Source organism: Mustela erminea, chromosome 10 (assembly GCF_009829155.1).
Source record: "Mustela erminea isolate mMusErm1 chromosome 10, mMusErm1.Pri, whole genome shotgun sequence".
Taxonomy (NCBI): Eukaryota; Metazoa; Chordata; class Mammalia; order Carnivora; family Mustelidae; genus Mustela; species Mustela erminea.
In genome coordinates this window covers 82,208,487-82,227,224 of record NC_045623.1, presented here as the reverse complement: position 1 = coordinate 82,227,224, position 18,738 = coordinate 82,208,487, and the positions used below count along the sequence as shown (strand labels likewise).

General features: G+C 45.2%; 1 protein-coding gene across 1 annotated transcript in view; it reads left to right on the top strand.

Annotated features, from left to right (window-relative positions):
• THRAP3 (thyroid hormone receptor associated protein 3) overlaps positions 1-18,384 on the top strand; it is a 75,491-nt gene extending 57,107 nt beyond the window's left edge. Inside the window, 11 exon segments of the mRNA XM_032301894.1 lie at positions 3,561-4,466; positions 6,015-6,728; positions 7,656-7,828; positions 8,572-8,683; positions 9,757-9,848; positions 11,789-11,838; positions 11,840-11,908; positions 11,910-11,971; positions 14,286-14,481; positions 14,929-15,072; positions 16,792-18,384. Of these exon segments, the coding sequence (XP_032157785.1) occupies positions 3,561-4,466; positions 6,015-6,728; positions 7,656-7,828; positions 8,572-8,683; positions 9,757-9,848; positions 11,789-11,838; positions 11,840-11,908; positions 11,910-11,971; positions 14,286-14,481; positions 14,929-15,072; positions 16,792-17,013 (2,740 nt within the window). The 3' untranslated portion in view covers positions 17,014-18,384.
• The last annotated feature ends 354 nt before the right edge of the window (positions 18,385-18,738 follow it).

Below are 18,738 nucleotides of genomic sequence, written 5' to 3'. Positions count from 1 at the left end.
CTAAGTGTACAAAGAATTCTTTGTAATTTGTTGCCAGTATTCTTTAATTTAGCCAGTATTGACATCTTTAGGTGGATTTCCCTATTGTAGTTATGTCTTAGAATAGGATGCTAACCCTCCAATGCCTTTCCTCTTTTCATGTGTTGGGAGTTGGATTTTTTAGTCTTTAAAACTGTTTTAATTTTCTTTTATGAGTAGACAAGAACCTTTTAGTATATACAAGTTTCTACATGTGAATGGTGTTGTATTTAACTACCAAAGGGGGATAATGTGCACAGTTTTTGTTATTTTTGTCAGAATCGCACCAGGCAGGGAGATAATTTCTCAGTCTCACCACTTGGGGACCATCCCCACCCCCGCCATTCTTTATTTTGCGAGTATCTAGAGTTCTTTTGTTAAATGAACTGATTATGAAATTTAAAATAAACCATAGGAATAGTAGTTATTAAGCTGCATTCTTTATTCCCGTAGTCTTGTAGTATTCCTAAAAATGTTTCAAAGAGATGGTTGGTGGGATTCTTTTTTTTTTTTCTTTCCTCCCAACAAGAACAAGTTAATTCTTCACTTGATCCTAGCCAGAAGGCCAAGAAGTGATAAGAACAAGTTGATTCTTAAACGGAATCTGTAAGAGATCTCCCTGAAAATTAATTTCAGACCGGAGGGTGAATAAAAAGTTGGCGGCCATAAATATTAATGATTCTGATAAGAAGGTAGAATATAATGAGTCTCTCCCTCAGACAAAAGAAACACTAGATTTTTTATTTTTAAAGATAACATTACACCTTGAGGGTAATGAGTCCTAGCCTTTCTTCTCCTCTTTGGTTTTTGGGCATGCATTTTTATACTAAACTTAGTTCAAACGTAGGCTAAATAGAGGTTTTGCCCATTTGTGTGAGAATCCATATAAGTAAAATTCTATCCTACCTTTCACCTCTCCGGAAAAAGAAGAGGGAGCCCACTAAATACATTTATATCTACCTTAGGAAGTTGCTGTCAAGATGGGGGATTGAGCAGTGGCTTTTCGTAACTCCTGCCTTGCACCTAGAGTCTTTAGATTTGGGCCATTTAAATTTCAGTTTATCTCAGTTGGTTCTGAAAGGTAACACTTTAAAACTTAATCGAGTGAATGGAAATCAAGTAACTGGCTCAAAAACAAGAGGCTAATACAACCAAAACTGAGTGACAAAATTGAACTGACACAAACCAGCATGAAAAATGCTAACAAGCTCTGAAGTATCTGTGATAACTGGGATTCTGGGCAGATCTGTCTAGACAGATCTCTTCTTCCTCTACAGATTATTTGGCATGGTCATTGACTTGGCAAATGAGGGGAAAATATCTTGGGCAGTATGTGTGGGGGTAGGCCTAGAGCCACTTCATGTGCTGTCTTTTATACTGAGAAGATTGTTATCTTGAAGGAATTTCTCCACTAAAAAACATGTTTTTATACTCGATTCTAGTCTGACATCTCTGTTTTTTAGAAACAGATAAATTTGCCACTGGATGTTCAATTTTTATTTCTGGCGTATTTGTTCCATGATTTTTTTTTTTCTTTTATTTTCCCTCTCCTATAAGGAAAGTATACTATCCAGAGAGTTTGAGAAACCATGCCTTTAAATTAACTTAACTGCTGAGTTCTACAGAATTGGAGAAAATTGATTGTTTCCTTGTATTTCACAGACCGTATCCTTTTAAGTGACTTCTCGTAAATAACTTGATTTGCAATCTGCAGAGACTCATGTTCCTGCATCAGTGCAGTGACTGCGGGTTTTGGATGCAGTATGCCACAGGGCCCTCTAGTAGTTGGTGACAGAAGCAGCAGTAGCCTCTGAGGATGGGAACATGAATTAAACCCTCCTTAGTGCTGGTGGTGCATCACCTCTCTCGAGTATAGCCATTTAATTGGGTCATGTTCAGTTTCATAGCCTGCATCTGCCTCTTCCTTCTTTTCTTATATTGTTACTGTTTTCGAATGAAAAGTATGGAAGGTAAGTTTTTGTTTTTGTTTTTTAATTGTACTTGAATAGCAACCGTTAACCAATAATAGGATGCATTTTTGCCAGTCACTGTTGTTCTTGGGGTAGGTAAAGAACCTGAACACCATGGGTAATAAGGGGTGGAAGACCAATTCCACCTTATCTTCTTTAGATTAAATTAAATGTAAGTTTCTTTTTAAAAACACCATTGTTTAGTTAAGACCTGTCACATTTGCTAAATGGAGTTATTTATAAAACAGGCAAACAGAATGTATCTGTTCCTAGTTAGGTCTAATACAGAAAGTGCTGTTGATTAACCAAAGGGTTTTTATCCTACTATGTATGAAGAAAGTATTTTTGGAAAGACTTCTCTAATAATTTTACATATTTTTATCTAACTGTTCAGGAGTAGTGGTTAGTATGAATGATCTGTGTCTCAAGTTGACAAGGCACATCAGGTATACAAGGACCCCAGTGGATTTTTACACCCAACAGATAACAGCTTTTGGCTTTTTGGTGGAAACGAAGTTCCCTAGCATTCGAAGCTCCCTAACATGCTCCCTAGCATTGACAAGCCTAGCATTCATAAGCATGAAATTTTTACAAAGTTAGGTCACTGTTGAATCCCTGTGGTTCTGGAAATGTGCCTTTGCTCTATTAGGGTTCCATACTGTTGAATGAAGAAGAACACAGCACTAGGCTTTAGGTTGGCTGGAAAGAAATGTGGGTGGTGATGCGGGAAGAGGGCTGATTTTATAGTTTTCTTAGGTTAACTTGTGTGCTTGGGTGTCTTGTGATCAGATGGTGCCCTCTTGTGGCACCCAGGTGTAGGATCTTGTGTGCAGCAACAGAAACTCAGACCTGAGTAGTGAGACCATAACCAGGTTCTCAGTAAAAAACAAAACAAAACAAAACAAAACTAAAAACCATCATTTATTTATTTACTTATTTTGCTGATCTGATTTCAGTGAATTCTTTTAAGCTTTGGAAGTTGCATTCTCCAAGTTCCTATTTAAGTGTTCTTTGCTTGGGACTACATGTTTACAATCCCAGGTCCTAGTGGACTCTAAGAAAATAACCCTGCACAGACAGAGAGGGCTGAATGGGTTGAGGAGTAGAAGGTTATACCAGTGGAGGGGCTGAAGGACCTGCACAGCCTGCCCCGGTCTGCAGCTTGTGTTCTTCCTGACTTCCGGGGATTTAGGGGACCTGTTAGCGCCACTGTGAAACTCAAAGCAACTTGTATACTTTAATTAAAATGGCTTTGTTTAGCTTACTATATTAAGAACATTTGATATCTGTTTAAAATGTGCTACAGTAAAAAAAAAAAAAAAGATAAATGTGATGCGGTAGTAATGAAGCGGTCTCAGTGGATCATTGGTGAAAATGATTTTTATCTATATGTTTGCACTTAATGTGGGTCAGCAGTGGAATTAAATATTTAAGTTTGTTTCTTTGAGAACAAAACTGAAAATAAAATAGCTAAGAACAAGGTTTGAAACTGTACCTCTTTGTTGGCAGGTGTTTCTTAAATAAAAGGGCTTGTGTCAAAAATTCAAATATTTCCCCCATCCCCCTTTTCAGTTCTAGGTCTCGTTCCAGATCATATTCTCCAGCTCATAACAGAGAGAGAAATCACCCAAGAGTGTATCAGAATCGGGATTTCCGAGGCCACAACAGAGGCTATAGAAGGCCCTATTATTTCCGTGGGCGCAACAGAGGCTTTTATCCGTGGGGCCAGTATAACCGAGGTGGCTATGGAAACTACCGCTCCAATTGGCAGAATTACCGGCAAGCATATAGTCCTCGTCGGGGCCGTTCCCGATCCCGGTCCCCAAAGAGAAGGTCCCCTTCACCAAGATCCAGGAGCCATTCTAGAAACTCCGATAAGTCTTCCTCTGACAGGTCAAGGCGCTCCTCATCCTCTCGTTCTTCCTCCAACCACAGCCGAGTGGAATCTTCCAAGCGCAAGTCTGCAAAGGAGAAAAAGTCCTCTTCCAAGGATAGCCGGCCATCTCAGGCTGCCGGGGATAACCAAGGAGACGAGGCCAAGGAACAGACGTTCTCTGGAGGCACCTCTCAAGATACAAAAGCATCTGACAGTTCGAAAGCATGGCCAGATGCCACCACATACAGTGCTGGTTCTGCATCACGGGCCTCTGCCGTTTCTGAGTTGAGCCCCCGGGAGCGAAGCCCTGCTCTTAAAAGCCCACTCCAGTCGGTGGTGGTGAGGCGGCGCTCACCCCGTCCAAGCCCTGTGCCAAAACCCAGCCCTCCGCTTTCCAACACGTCCCAGATGGGCTCAACTCTGCAGAGTGGTGCTGGGTACCAGGCTGGGACACACCAAGGTCAATTCGATCATGGCTCTGGGTCCTTGAGTCCATCCAAAAAGAGCCCTGTGGGTAAGAGTCCACCGGCCACTGGCTCCACGTATGGCTCGTCTCAGAAGGAGGAGGCATCTGCTCCAGGAGGAGCAGCCTACACAAAGAGGCAAGTGTCTTGTTTCCCCTCCCTGGTGGTGTTCCTGCCTCCCCAGCTGGCAGCTTAATTGTAATGTGATCTCAGAGCTCTGTGATGAATGGTAATAAGGTAATCCCTGTTTCCTAAACTTCGCATTAGCAAACTTGAAAACACCACCCAAGGAAACCTTTAGCTTAACTCTAGCTTTCCTACCTTCCTGAATTTGTATTGCAGCATAAAGTTGTTTTAGACTGCTCTGCAATGATGTTTTCACATATAAAATTTGCCTTGGATTCTACCAATATAAGCCAGAGAACAGTAGAGATTTGTGGGTCAGCTATCAAAAAAAAAAAAACACGTTCTTTGCCAAAATGAATGCCCATTGGAGCTGTTAGACCCTGTAGGACCCACCATCTACTGTGATCGATCTGCATCAGCCCATCATGGTGAAGAGCTACACCTCGTACCCTCACACTCTCCAGTTGAGGAGACTGGGCAGAATGGGAAAGCCCAAGGCTTAGTCCAGGAAGCTCTTGTTTTAAAATCACAAGGTGGGTGTGTGTCCCAGTAGAAGCCGACCAGGCTGCGTGTTAGGAGAGGACGTGACCGTGCTTCTGTCTTTCTGCTCTGGGGGACATGGTGAGTTGGAACCTGAATCTTTGTTTGTGCGGTTGGATGGATTGGGATGGCAGAGACTTAACAGGGAAGTTGTATGGGGACTAGGTTGTTAAGAGGAACTTATTGGGCAGGTGGTTCCACCCCCTCCCCATTTCCTTCTTATTAGCATATTCTTTGATGTTCTCCTGTCCTTCGATTCTTCTTTGCCATAGCAGTGCCACTATAACTTGATTAGACTTTCATCATTAATGGTACAGATGAGATGTTCAGCCTGTGTACTTTTCCAATCTTCAGTGACTCTGCTTTAAAGTGTAGGTGTGGTTCCCTGCCAGAACTGGGAGTCTCATTAGGAGACTCGGGCATGAGCTCTGCTTTTCCATAAGAACGAGTAGGATGGTTTCTGTCCCCTTCCCCCAATTAACTTGTATTTTGTTTTTATTTGTGTTCACAGTATATTTCATATTTAGATCTTCTAGGTGACTTGAAGCAAACATGAAGTCTCTTTTTGAGACTTGTATTTCCAAATGTGAGTTGTATAAAAGCAAAATCAGTCCAAGGTTGAACATTCTATGTTAACTTTGCTGAAAGCAGATTTTAAGTGACTGAGTGAAGGTTGGATAAGACCTTAATTTTTTTTTTCCTAGACCACTTACAGGTAAGTAGGTTTTTGTTTTTTAGTATCCTAAAAATCAATTTTGCTGTTTTCTTTTGGGTTGCTCTTGTAACACAACTCTGTGGACCGTGTATTTTTCTCTTAAGTGGCATCCAAGTTCATAGATCTGTGAAAGGCTGCTTTTCAGAAATTACTAGAAAGTAATCAAGTAGAAAGTCCTTTGGTAACACTGGAATCCACAAGACATGTTTGTTCAAAGAATTAAAAACACAAGACCAGATGGTGCTGTTTTAGATCAGGTTGCTTAAGGGGCCTCTTTTGTGTCTCCCTTGTGTTTTTATAAATAGGTACCTAGATGAGCAGAAGACAGAGAATGGAAAAGATAAGGAACAGAAACAAACAAATACCGATAAAGAGAAAATGAAAGAGAAAGGGAGCTTCTCTGACACGGGCTTGGGTGATGCGAAAATGAAATCTGATCCATTTGCTCCCAAAACTGATACCGACAAGTCTTTTCGGGGTAGCCAGTCTCCCAAAAGGTATAAGCTTCGAGATGACTTTGAGAAGAAGATGGCAGACTTCCATAAGGAAGACATGGATGATCAAGATAAGGACAAAGCTAAGGGAAGGAAGGAATCGGAGTTTGATGATGAACCCAAATTTATGTCGAAAGCCCTAGCAGGGGCAAACAAAAACCAGGAGGAGGAGAAGTCAGGCAAATGGGAGGGCCTGGTATATGCACCTCCAGGGAAGGAAAAGCAGAGGAAAACAGAGGAGCTGGAGGAGGAATCTTTCTCAGAGAGATCCAAGAAGGAGGATCGGGGAGGACCCAAGAGAACCGAAAGTGGGCACAGGGGGTTTGTGCCTGAAAAGAATTTCCGAGTGACCGCTTACAAAGCAGTCCAGGAGAAAAACTCATCACCTCCCCCGAGAAAGACCTCTGAGAGCCGAGAGAAGCTAGGAGCCAAAGGAGACTTTTCCACAGGGAAGTCTTCCTTTTCCATTACTCGAGAGGCCCAGGTCAATGTCCGGATGGACTCTTTTGATGAGGACCTTGCAAGGTGAGATGTAGTCCTTGAACCTCAGGGCTTTAGTGGGCTAAGGGGCATCTCCTAACCCCTCTTCCTGAGGATGTTCTGGAACCAGGACAGGCCCCTCTTGTATTTCTCCTGCTGTCCAAGTTTCAGTGCTGATAATGTTCACCTGTTTCTGGAATTAACGTGTCACTGAGCAGTTGTGTGTTAGGGACCGTATCACAGGGGTGATAAAGCATCTTTTAGTGACTGGCTTTCTGGGTGTTGGGTCCCCCCACCTCTTGACCTCTATCCATTACCCTACTTGCCATCATCCCATTTTTTGCCTTAAATGTATTTAAGATGATTTTGCCTTGTGGAGCTGTCCAGAATCCATTTTTCCATTCCTAGCTAGGTTACTGAAGTCTGTTATTACACACCTCCATCACATAATGTAGCAGTTTTAAAGTTAGGGCAGGGGCAGGGGAGGGTTTCCTGGCCCAACTTGAGCAGAGTAAGGAGGCCCTGGCTGACTGTGTTTTGTACCTGGGGCAAAAGCTGTACTGCCAGTGGGAAGTACACCTGAGCAGCATTCTGGCCACATCCCACTTCACTGAGTGGTCCTGGCTGGCCAAGCTAGTTGATCTTTTAAAATACTCTTCGGTTTGTTGTGTGTGTTAAAAGCTCAGTGACTCCGAAAACAAGACTCACTGAGGTTCAGTACATCCCCCTGCCCATTTGTTCCTGTTAAGGACTCCCACTGAGAAAAGGGGAGAGAGATTTTGGATGCCCTTAACCTTCCTTTCCCATCGTTATGGTCCCCTGAGGTTACTTTGAACTTTGGTGGGAAGCAAAAAGCAACTTTGTGGGTAAATTTTAAACTCTCGGGGAGAAAAGCATTGCTTTTTTAGGGTTTAAATGTTTGGACTTTCTGTATATCTTGTTACACTGGGCCTCCCTATGTTTCTTTTCCAGACCCAGTGGCTTATTGGCTCAGGAACGCAAGCTTTGTCGGGATCTAGTCCATAGCAACAAAAAGGAACAGGAATTTCGTTCCATTTTCCAGCACATACAGTCAGCTCAGTCTCAGCGGAGCCCCTCTGAACTGTTTGCCCAGCACATAGTGACCATCGTTCACCATGTGAAAGGTGAGTGCACACCCCGAGCCTGCTGCGAGCGCCCTTTCTGCGGGCTTCATTTCCTCTGCTACAAGCACAATGATGACTGGGTGCGTAAGGGAGCCTTTCAGGCCTCTTTATCTCATCAAAAGCACCTTTGAAGCTAGGGACTGGTTTGAAGGAAATTCCTTCCAAGGAGGAGTTTGCATTTTTTAATTACAGTGTTGAAGATTACGAAATGCTAATAACCTGTGATCGTGAGAAGAGGTAAAATCCTTCACATAAGACTTGAAGAAGGGAGTGTGGCTTTTCCAGCACCTCTCTTTTTTCCTGTCTGTCAAATGGAAGCCTCTAGAGGTCTCTCAGAGACCTAGTGGTGTGAATTTCTTCTCTGCGTTATTCTGCCATGTCCTGGGCAAACTGAGGTGGGCAGGTTGGGGAGTGGTAAAGAGAAGTGATACAGCAGCTGGGGTGGGCCAGTTAGAGGTTCTACTTGAAAATTTAACTCCAGGGGGAGTTGGTGCCATGATTCATAGAGAAGTGAGCTCTGGGTTTCCTCATACCCACATCCTAAGGCGGAGCGACAGTGGACATTCAGTAGCCAACATTGTATGGTGTGTGACCCGGGCATCTTTCCTTCCCCTTTTCAGTGTGTCTGTTACATGGATTTGACTACTTGAATCACATCTCTGTGGCTTCGGGTTCATGCAGAAGAGTTGAATATTTGGTCCCGCCTTTGAGAGTGTAATGTGTTTTTCTTTGAATTCCCACAGAACATCACTTTGGGTCCTCAGGAATGACATTGCATGAGCGCTTTACTAAATACCTAAAGAGGGGAACTGAGCAGGAGGCAGCTAAAAACAAGAAAAGCCCAGAGATACACAGGTGAGGACTTAGGCCTTAAGCTGGAGGTGGCCATAAAAGCTTGCTCATCGAATGATAAACTCATCTTGTTCTTGTCAATGTTAGGTGGGTGCCTTAGCAGCGGAGTTTAGGGTGAACATTCTCCGGATGCTAGGTTAGCAGTGGGTGTTTGTAGTTTGAGTGGAAAGGGGATGCCTTGATGACTGCAGTTTTTCACTGTGGGCCTGAGGAAGGACCGGCCTTTTGATATAGATGAATCCTTGTATTCTTGAGAACTGGCAGATGATAACCTGAGACCATGGTGAACTTGCTGCAGGTGGAGTAAATGTTAAGCTTTTTTCCCAGGACTGATATATGGAACACATTACATGGAACACACGTGTTCCATGTAGCAGTTCTTCTTCTAGAAGAATTTCCAGTGCATGGGAGAGCTTGGAGGATTATGTCAAAGGGTTTAAAAGCCCAGCAGGTTTAAAGACCGTCACATTCAGTTGTGGGAGCATATTCAGCACATAGGGGCTTTGTCTAGAAGCAAACTTGGCTGTAGCTTTAATTTCTTACTAATCATCTCGGTTGTAGTAGGGAGGAGAACCATCTTTCTACAACAGTCCGGGGTCTTCAGGATGTGTGTATGTACCAGGCAGTTTTCTCACCTAGACCTTATCTCATAGGTAAATAATGGTCCATTATATTCTTATTCCCAAGACGAAAACTGCTCTTTGAGGTTAGCAGGGCATGGATATTCTTGATGTGAACTTGAGATTATAGGCGTGGGTGTAGGTGTCTTTCTTCCTGGCTGTAACAGTACTAGGAAGGAATAAGAAGTTTCTTCAGTTTGAGTTTGACTGAGAAGTTGGTCTCTCTGTGTGTGTGTGTGTGTGTACGCGTGCGCTCATGTGCCTGTACACAGACACACCTATGGGACAGGATAAATATATAAGCAAAGAATATTAGTAATATATATTTGTAAGTTATGAGACATAATTTAAAGGAATGCCTAGGATTCTCTTAACCAACTGAGGAACTAAAATACTACCAATAATACATTCACGTTATGGGGATTATTAAGCAGTTTTCCTATTTTCAATTTTTAGGAGGATAGACATTTCTCCCAGTACATTCAGAAAACATGGTTTGGCTCATGATGAAATGAAAAGTCCACGGGAACCTGGCTATAAGGTGAACTGTGCTTTGATCGTAATTCCAACAAAATGAGTGCGTTGGGCATGAACTTGACAGAAATGTGTTTGTTTAAATTACTCTCTACTTAAGTTTGTGTTTTTCTTTTAAGGATGGGCATAATTCTAAAAATGAACTACAAAGGGTTAATTTTTATTAAATGTATCAACAACCTTTGTGAAGTGGTTAGAATATGGTAAATGACCCCAAAGTCTATTGAGGTGAGCTTGAGAAAAAAAAGAGAGGAGTTTTGGAACAAGTGCCCATGATGAGAGAAGAAACTTTTTGTGATATTTTTCTGCTTGTAAGTATTATCAAATCAACTATATTACATGCACTATTTCCAACCATGATTTCAAAAAGACATGCATGTCAGAGGAGAGTGAAATATTCATATCTTAACATGGTAGACTGTTTTAAACAGCTAGTCCAGTTTTTTTTTTTTCCTAACATTGTACCATATTTATCATCTGTTGGTTACTATTACTTAAAGCTAAACATTATTTTGATAGCCCAGCTACATTTGCAGTGATGTGCACGCAGAGTTAATGAAGAGGTTAAGGCTTGTATGCGATCTTTTACTATGAAATAATAGATTTGGGGTTTTTTTTTAAAGTCTCTTAGTATTTATTGACCTTCATTCACATATACAGTTGAAATTTAAAATTAAAGATGGCTCTTCCAGTGCTGATGAAACCTTTTCCTAAAGATGCTCATCTTCAGGTCTTCAAATGAATTTGTCTCGGTAGTCAAATGTGAGGAGAGGCCCTCTGCACAGTCTCTCTTCTCTCCCCGCTCCCCCTCCTTTCTTTTTCTTCATGTTCTCACCAGCGTGGCACTGACCCTGTGAAATGCAAGGCTTTGAGACAGCAGAAGAGTGCTCACCCTCTGGGCCTGCTCCATAGAGGTGCTGTGGGTGTACAGCCTCAGGGAGCAGCATCTGCCCCTTTTTTGGGTCTTTGGAGGGCACAGAGGCCCCATTCCCTCTAAAAAATGAACAGGACAGAAATAAACCTTCTTGAACTTCATTTCAACAAAAAGCTTAGTACTTTGTATGAGATATTTATATGGAGTGAACTGCCCATTCCTTCCTCTTTTAGAGAGGTTTTACTTCCCATGAGCCAAGTCCTAGTGCTTCATGTCCCTGAATCCGCCTGGCCCTCTGTGCTCTGAGTGTCCCAAGCTGTTGAAAGCCCTGCACTGGTTTGGGGCACGCAGCACTGCCACCACTGCTGAATCCACATCACACATGCCCTGGGGAATTCGACTTAATAAAAGGAAGTCAGGGGGAAAAAAAAAAAAAAAGGTACCTTCCTTTTTTGCTGCTGCCTTTTCCCTTTTTAAAATAAAACTGGACCTGGTATTGCCACTTTGTGGATTCTCCATTGTGGTTTTGCTATTCCCTCTCTAAAGCAATTTCTCACTGTAACTGGGCTTTTTGGTAGGCTGCTGAAGTGTCCCACAGTCTCTTGTTGGGCTCCATACTGAGAGCTTATTCCAAGGAGAGGGTAAACCCATGGTGGCTGCCACAGTGTAGGTAGGGAAGGATGACACGACACCAGCATTTACACTCTTGGTGGTGACTAGGCTGAGCCAGCCTAACCGGCCACCTTGTGAAGCTGATTTGGGCCTACTCAGTGTGTAGGCTAGCCAGAGTCATTACTGTGCCACAGAGAAAACAAACAAGGCAAGATCAATGTCTGGCATTTTCAGAAGGCAATCGTCATCATTTTAGAGAACAGTTTGGGTTCTGTGAGGGACCCTCAGGAAGGGACTTCTGTGGGAAATCCTATATGCCCTCTAAGCTTGGGTGAGGAGCCTCACACTCCCAGTGCTTCCTCTGCACCACTTCATTGGAGTAGAAAACCACAGTTTGTGGGGTGGTTTGAGTTGTCAGCCCTGAATCCCAAAACCCTTAATTTTGATTTTCTCTTACGGCAGGCTGAGGGAAAATACAAGATGATCCTGTTGATCTCCGCCTTGATATTGAACGTCGTCAAAAAACATAAGGAGAGAGATCTTAAACGAGGTAAATCAAGAGAATCAGTAGATTCCAGAGACTCAAAGACACTCAAGGGAAAGATCAGCTGAGAAAACAGAGAAAACTCATAAAGGATCAAAGAAGCAGAAGTACGTAAGCCCCTGTTCCTTCCTTCAGGACTCTTGAGTGTGGGGTCTCTTGTCTGCTCCTTTTGGACTGTATACCAGACCTTCTAAGCCAACAGAAGTTCAGGGTTAGGATGATAGCAGTTCTTGTATAAACATGGAACTGTCAAGTAAGGTCCCTGGCTGGAAAACAGAATTTCTGCATTTAAAGTAGGTTGTGATCTTTGTCTAATAAAGAAGGCCTCCTGGGAGTATGGGCATTTAATTTGGCTATATGGACGGAGCAGAAAATGACTTGGGAATTCCTTCTGGGTTGTGTTAGGCATTTTCTTTTATATGTTCTTTTTCATCACAAATCTTTGTGGAGATGTACGTTTTTGAAACAGTTCAAAGTTGTTGGCTGGTTTTGTCAAAGAAATAGAGTGAAACTAGATGGGACAAGATTGTTGATCTTAAATGCCTTTTCAGAACTAGTTTCGCAGACACCTCCAAGTGAGGTATTCCAAATACTCTTTAAACAAAGGTAGCATTGTTGAACGTCCTAGGGCAGCATCCATGCCAAGGTCCTGTCGTTTCTGTTTACATCTGTGAAAGTTCCATGCCTTTTCAATCATGTCTCATTAAACATGGAGGAGTTGAAGCCCTGCACTTTCCCATATGAAGCAACACCACTTTTCCTGTCTGTGAACTTCGGCCGGCAAGCATTTTCATATCCACTTGCTGATAACAATCCTTTGAAATAAGTTGGACACTTGGTGTGGTACCCGTTTTGCCCATTTTTGAAAGATAAGCCAGGCTCATAATGATTGGTCTAAGAGGACAGATGATTTGTCTAAGATGATCAGCTGGCATCAAAACCCAGGTGTTCTGTTCCACTTTGTCTCCCTCTCCGCTGTGTTACTTCTGCCCGGGGAGCCCTGGCAGCCTTCGGGGCTGCCTGTTGACGAGGGACTCGATCATCCTTGCGGAGAGTGGAGGTGGCTGTACAGCAGTCCTCAGCGCCGCTGCTGGTGGAGAAGCAGCAGGACCCCTCCAGCATTTCAGGGTTGGGTTTGGATTATTGATCCTGATTGCTTTCCCTGGAACACGTGTCTCTTCCTCTGACTTGCCTTGCAGTCTTTGAAATCCTAGTATTCTCTGAATGGGGCAAGAAGAAAGATGCTTACCCTCACGCTTACTCTCACTCTAAGTCACGCCTCAGTTGACAAAACTGTTTGTCCTAGGAGTGAAGGACAGCTCACCCAAGGTCACACAAGTATGGAAGGTGGTGCTGGGACTCAAATCTGGGGCCTTTTAGAGTCTTATTTTTTAAAACCTCTTAAAATAGCCCTGACTTACAGGAGTCAAGACTTACGCATCTTAGTTATAAAAATCCTATGACAATAACTTAGGCTTCTTATGAGTAAATGCTAGAAAGAGCCACTAGGGTTTAAATATTTAAGTTGTTGAGCTTCTTAAATGTTAGGGAGTGTGGTGGGAGAGGCAGAAGGATACTTTGCATAATGGAGGACAACGAGAGGTTCCTGGCATTTGGCAGGCTTCTCCCCTAAGTTGTCCTGTAGTCCTGGGTGACTGGCCTTTCTGCCACCTTACAGGCAGCCAGTGGGCTCCATCAGCACATGGCAGGGCTGGCACCAACCTCTGGTACATAGACAGTGACTCACTGTAGTAAGCTCATTTGCCCTAGTCTGTAATTGCTCTCCGATGAAGGGAAGGGCGGGAAGTCACTCTGGGAAGAGTTTTGCCAGATCCTGTGCTTACTAACTCACCCTGTTTGAGCTCAGTGAGAGGTGGCATGTGGAGTCGTTGTCTAATTAGAGCTAGTTTTGAGCCCAGCTTCTGCTCAGCTTGGTTACCCTGAATCTCCGCTGTCTATAAAATGGGGAAATGCTCCTGAAGGGTCACGGTTGCCGTGGGCAGCCTGCCTGCTCTGTCCCTGTAGAGTGTTGAAGCATGTGGTTTGTTCAGTCTTAAGAACAGGTCCGTGAGGCAGCTTGAGAACAGAAGGTAATGTAAGGTGCGCAGTACATCAGGGCTCCCAGTGCAGTGTTGGCTTCCTTCTGCCTTCCTCATTCACGCATACGTATCACAGCGGGCCGTGTTCTCTTCCTCTTACTGTGCATGTCCCATGCTCTTCATTGGCTAAGACACAGACACATGACTCAGAATTGAGAGGAAACTTTAGGTGCCCTGGGTGGGTAGCTGGGGGCGAGTCTTGAGGTTATGCATCTTCGGTGTCTTCATCACAGACATGCTCGTGATTCTCTGGTGAGGCCCCAGCTGAGGGCTGTCCCCCAGCGCCGACTGATTAAAATCCTCGGCTCTTCTGTTCTCATAGGAAGCACCGGAGAGCACGAGACCGGTCCAGGTCCTCCTCCTCTTCGTCCCAGTCATCCCATTCCTACAAAGCGGAGGAGTACACTGAAGAGACGGAGGAGAGGGAAGAGAGCACCACAGGCTTTGACAAGTCAAGACTAGGGACCAAAGACTTCGTGGGTCCAAGTGAAAGAGGCGGCAGAGCTCGAGGGACCTTCGTAAGATCCTTCCCCCTCTCCCTGCTCCCGCAGGTTCTGGTTATGTGATTATCAGGTTACTAGTTTTGTTACCCTTGCTACAGAAACCCAAGCTCTACGTCCCAGAATCTGTGGTGCCCCCCCCACCCAGGCTTTTTGCTTCTAGTTATTTTTCTGTTCATAATCGTGCTTACCCAGAAAGCCTCTCAGGGCTTCTGGCCTCCAGATTTCCACATTTACCTTGACTGCTACAGCATCTGTAGGGAGGAGGGCCTTGTGCCATCCAGTTCTCTGCCTGGACTACAGACCTGAGTACAATGGCAGTGGCTAGAAGCCAGTTGATTGGCTGATTGACTAGAGGACCCCTGTCTGTCCTGTGCCAGAGGAGGTATTTGAGCAGAAGGCAGGGAATGGTTTTTCTCCACTCCTGACACAGTTCTTTGTTCCTTTTCCCCGTTTATGCCACAGCAGTTTCGAGCCAGAGGGAGAGGCTGGGGGAGAGGCACCTACTCCGGTAGCAACAACAGCAGCAGCAGCAACGATTTTCAAAAAAGAAACCGGGAGGAGGAGTGGGACCCCGAGTACACGCCCAAAAGCAAGAAGTATTACCTGGTATGTGTCTGGGATGACCAGGAAGGGCCAGGGGCCTCTGGCACACAGCATGGCTGACCCTGAGGCTTCATTGGTCTGTCCAGAGCCGTGATGAAAGGCATATGCAGAAGTTCTTTGTACTTGGGGGATAGTGCACTGCTGGCTAGAGGCGTGTTCTCCCGCGAGGCGGGATCCTGGCCTCATCTGGGAGGCGTGTGGATTTCAGGATAAGCAAGAAGGGTGGCTCTGGGCTTTTTGAGTTGTGAGCTGGTCTAATTGCTAGCCCACCCTCGGCCGCCCTCCAGCCTTTATCCAGGGATGGAGTCCATACTTTTCCCCCCCAAGTCCGCAGTTCACGCTGTCCTTCCCGAGTACAAGATAGAAAAGACAGCTCAGGATCTCTTCGAGGAGAGGCTCTGTCTCCAGAATGAGATGTCACTGGGGCGTCTCTCATCTGAGCTGTTGGTCATTCCTAGGCAGCAGGCACTTTGTGGGTCTCCCTCCATGCGTCCCTCACTTTGGGGCTCGTCTAGGCTGGATTACCTGGCCAGGGAGTAAGTTCTGTCAGCCCTGCTGTTTGAACAGCAGGCTCAGGTCCAAGCAGATGGGACTTGGAGTGTTGTAACCAAGGTAAGCCTGCAGCTGAAGCTGCCTTGCCACAAGCAGGACCAGTGCAGGGCTGTACCAGCAGTGGCACAGGTTTACAGCCACCTTCCCTGTTCTGGGGAGGCCGGAAGCTGCCTGGAGACTCCGCGGGGACCCTTGGGCCTGCATCTAGGGGAACGTTGACTGGGCCAACTCCACAGGTGCTGGAGTGGCACTGCTCCAGGGGGAAGGTGAAAGCCATCTGAGTCCTTCTCCCTGTCCCCATTTGCTGCCTGAAGCAGCATTGTTGACCTCCTGTGTTTAGGCTGTTGAACCAGCAGCCCTGGCGGGAAGCAGCTGGCCCTCTCACTGAGTTGGTCCCTGTAACCTAAGGGATGGTTTAGAGGTTTTGAAGCCACGGGGCTGATGAAACCAACAACTTGTAGTTTTCAGAGTGCTTTCTCCCTCGTTCTGTCATTGGAGCCCTTCTCTCGGGTGATTATCAGGGGAGGATCGAGACGCAGGCTGGGGTTTTCCTGCTCTGCCACACAGCCTCTCTGCGTGAAATTACAGAGGCGAGAGAGAGATGGGAGGCTGGGTTCTGGCTCCTACCTTTGCCACTCACAGGTCTGAGACCATGACCGGGTCATTTTGCCCTTGGTCTCCCTGCCTGTTCTTGGCTGGGGTGGGCAAGAACTTGCATGCCAACGAGCTCCCTGACATCCCAGACCAGACAGAATCTCATGTTTTGGTGTTTGCTTGGCTTTCTCAGACCTGTCCTTTGAGACCTGGAATATTAAATAACATAAAGTCCCCTTAAGTTCCTGGCAGAGTGGAGGGTGATGGTGATGGTAGGGGAGATGTGAGGTTTAAAGGAGAAAATGCAGGTGAAGGTCTGTTGGGCCTCAGTGAAGATTTTATCATCATCATTGTAATGCCCAGTTATTGCCTCAGAATGCCTCAGGCCCCGGTGGAATACTCTCTTGGATCTGAATCAGTAGCATTTTTGGAGTAGGAGACGGGGAGGAGGACAGAAAAGCAACAAAAGGTGGGGTGAGGTAAAAGATTGGTATGAGAAAGTCACATTTGGGGGAGAAGAGGGTTCTGGCTACTCTTGTTCGCTCCGGGATTGATGGCAGTTTTCTTTTCTCTCAGCATGATGACCGTGAAGGTGAAGGCAGTGAGAAGTGGGTGAGCCGGGGCCGGGGCCGAGGAGCCTTCCCTCGGGGTCGAGGCCGGTTCATGTTCCGGAAGTCCAGCACCAGCCCCAAATGGGCCCACGACAAGTTTAGTGGGGAGGAAGGGGAGATTGAAGACGACGAGAGTGGGACAGAGAACCGAGAAGAGAAGGACAATTTACAGCCCACAACTGAGTAGGGGCCACTCTGATGGGAGCCCCTGCCCAGGGGAGAGAGGGCGCTGGGAAGATGGCTGGTGAGGAGCAAAACAGAGGAGCCTGAAGATTGCAAAAATCCTACCCCTACCCGCCACCAGCCAGCCACGCAGAATCCTACTACAGCCGAAAGCATCCCTGGCGCTGCGTCCCACTGGACAGAGGCGGCCGGCCGAGGAGCCTGGGGTCAGGCCCGGCTCTTGAGCGGAGCAGAACACAACACGTTGGGCTTTAGCTGTGTTTCTCATTTGTTGTTGGTGTGCGGGGTGGGGGCTGGGGTAGGGAGGGGAGAGCGATACTTGGATTTTGGTTTGTTCCCTATTAGAAACCGACAGTTTTGTTCTTTCTTTCATTTGGAGCTAAGAGGACTAATTTGATGATTTTCAATCTCTTCTTTCTTATCCTGATTTTAAAAGCCCTTCTTCATCCCTTTTTTCTTTTTCTTTCCTTTTTTAGGCATATGTAGTAATAATAGCAGAAAGATTTAATTTGGGCAACTTTGATTCTTCAAAGAGAAAACAAAGCATGTGAATAAACATTGAAGTGTTCACCTCAGTTTGGGACCAAACTGCTTGGATCTTTGTAAAAATCGGTTTTGTATGTCGAGGAGGAGTTCAAGGCCTTTCTGACCACCTTGTGTTCCCCTTTTCTGCACAGCCATGTATTCCATGGCTGTAACCACACCCCACGTGTCCCCCCACCCCAATTTTTTCTGATTTTTTCTGGGCTGGGCATCCCATTCTCCACCAGCAGCTCCAGTATCCCAAACTTTGTAGTCCTGCTGATCCTCTCAGCAACAGGGGTGGAAACTGGTCGGCAGTTTCTGGTCTGTTTTCTAAGAAACTTCTGAATTCTATTATCTTTACAAATATAAGATGAGAAGATAATTTTTTCAATATTTTTTATTAATCTTTTTATAAAATGAAAAGAAACTCCTATGGTCGATTAAGGAAGGTGGTTATGGCTGGGTGGTTTGTGGGGGTTTTTTTTCTTTTCCTTTCTTTTTTTTTTAACCTTAAGCTTTAAGTTGAAACATTCTTGGATGTTTGGGGGGAAAAACATCCTCTTTAAATGGGTCCTTGTGCTTGCCTTCTGGGGAGGCGGTCCTGAGCAGGTGAATCATACGGCATTTATGCATATGTTATATGCGGACTGCACCCACCTCTTCTCCCCCCGCCCCCAACCTTTGCCTCTTGGGTTGTTGTGCTTCTTTCCCCCTTACTTTGCTACATTTCTATAGTTAAGTTGGTTTTACTTGAATGATTCATGTTTAGGGGAAAAAAATGAAAACACCCTTAAAATTTGTTTCAACTCCTCCTGCAAATAAAAAAATAAATGAAGAAGGCAGATGTAAATGGACTCTGGTCATTGTCACCCTTAGAGAGAGAGAGAGAGAGAGAGTGTGTGTGTGTGTGTGTGTGGTGGGGTGGGGGATAGCAGCTTCAGGGAACCTGAAAGAGCAACTCTCATGGCTGTCTCTGAGGCTGTTGCTCAGTTCCTTCCTCATCAGTGCCATGCTCAGTTCAGGGAGGAGACTGCCGCCCTTTGCTGGCTAATAACTCATTGCCACCCTGGTGGTTTTTCATCCTGTACCTTGTACACCCTCAAAGAACCAGGTTCTTGCACTGTGGTGTAATGGGCAAGGACTTTGGCTTCCAGAATGGTGGGGCAGGGATCAAGGGTCGTGATGAACAGCCTCAGCCTTCTGA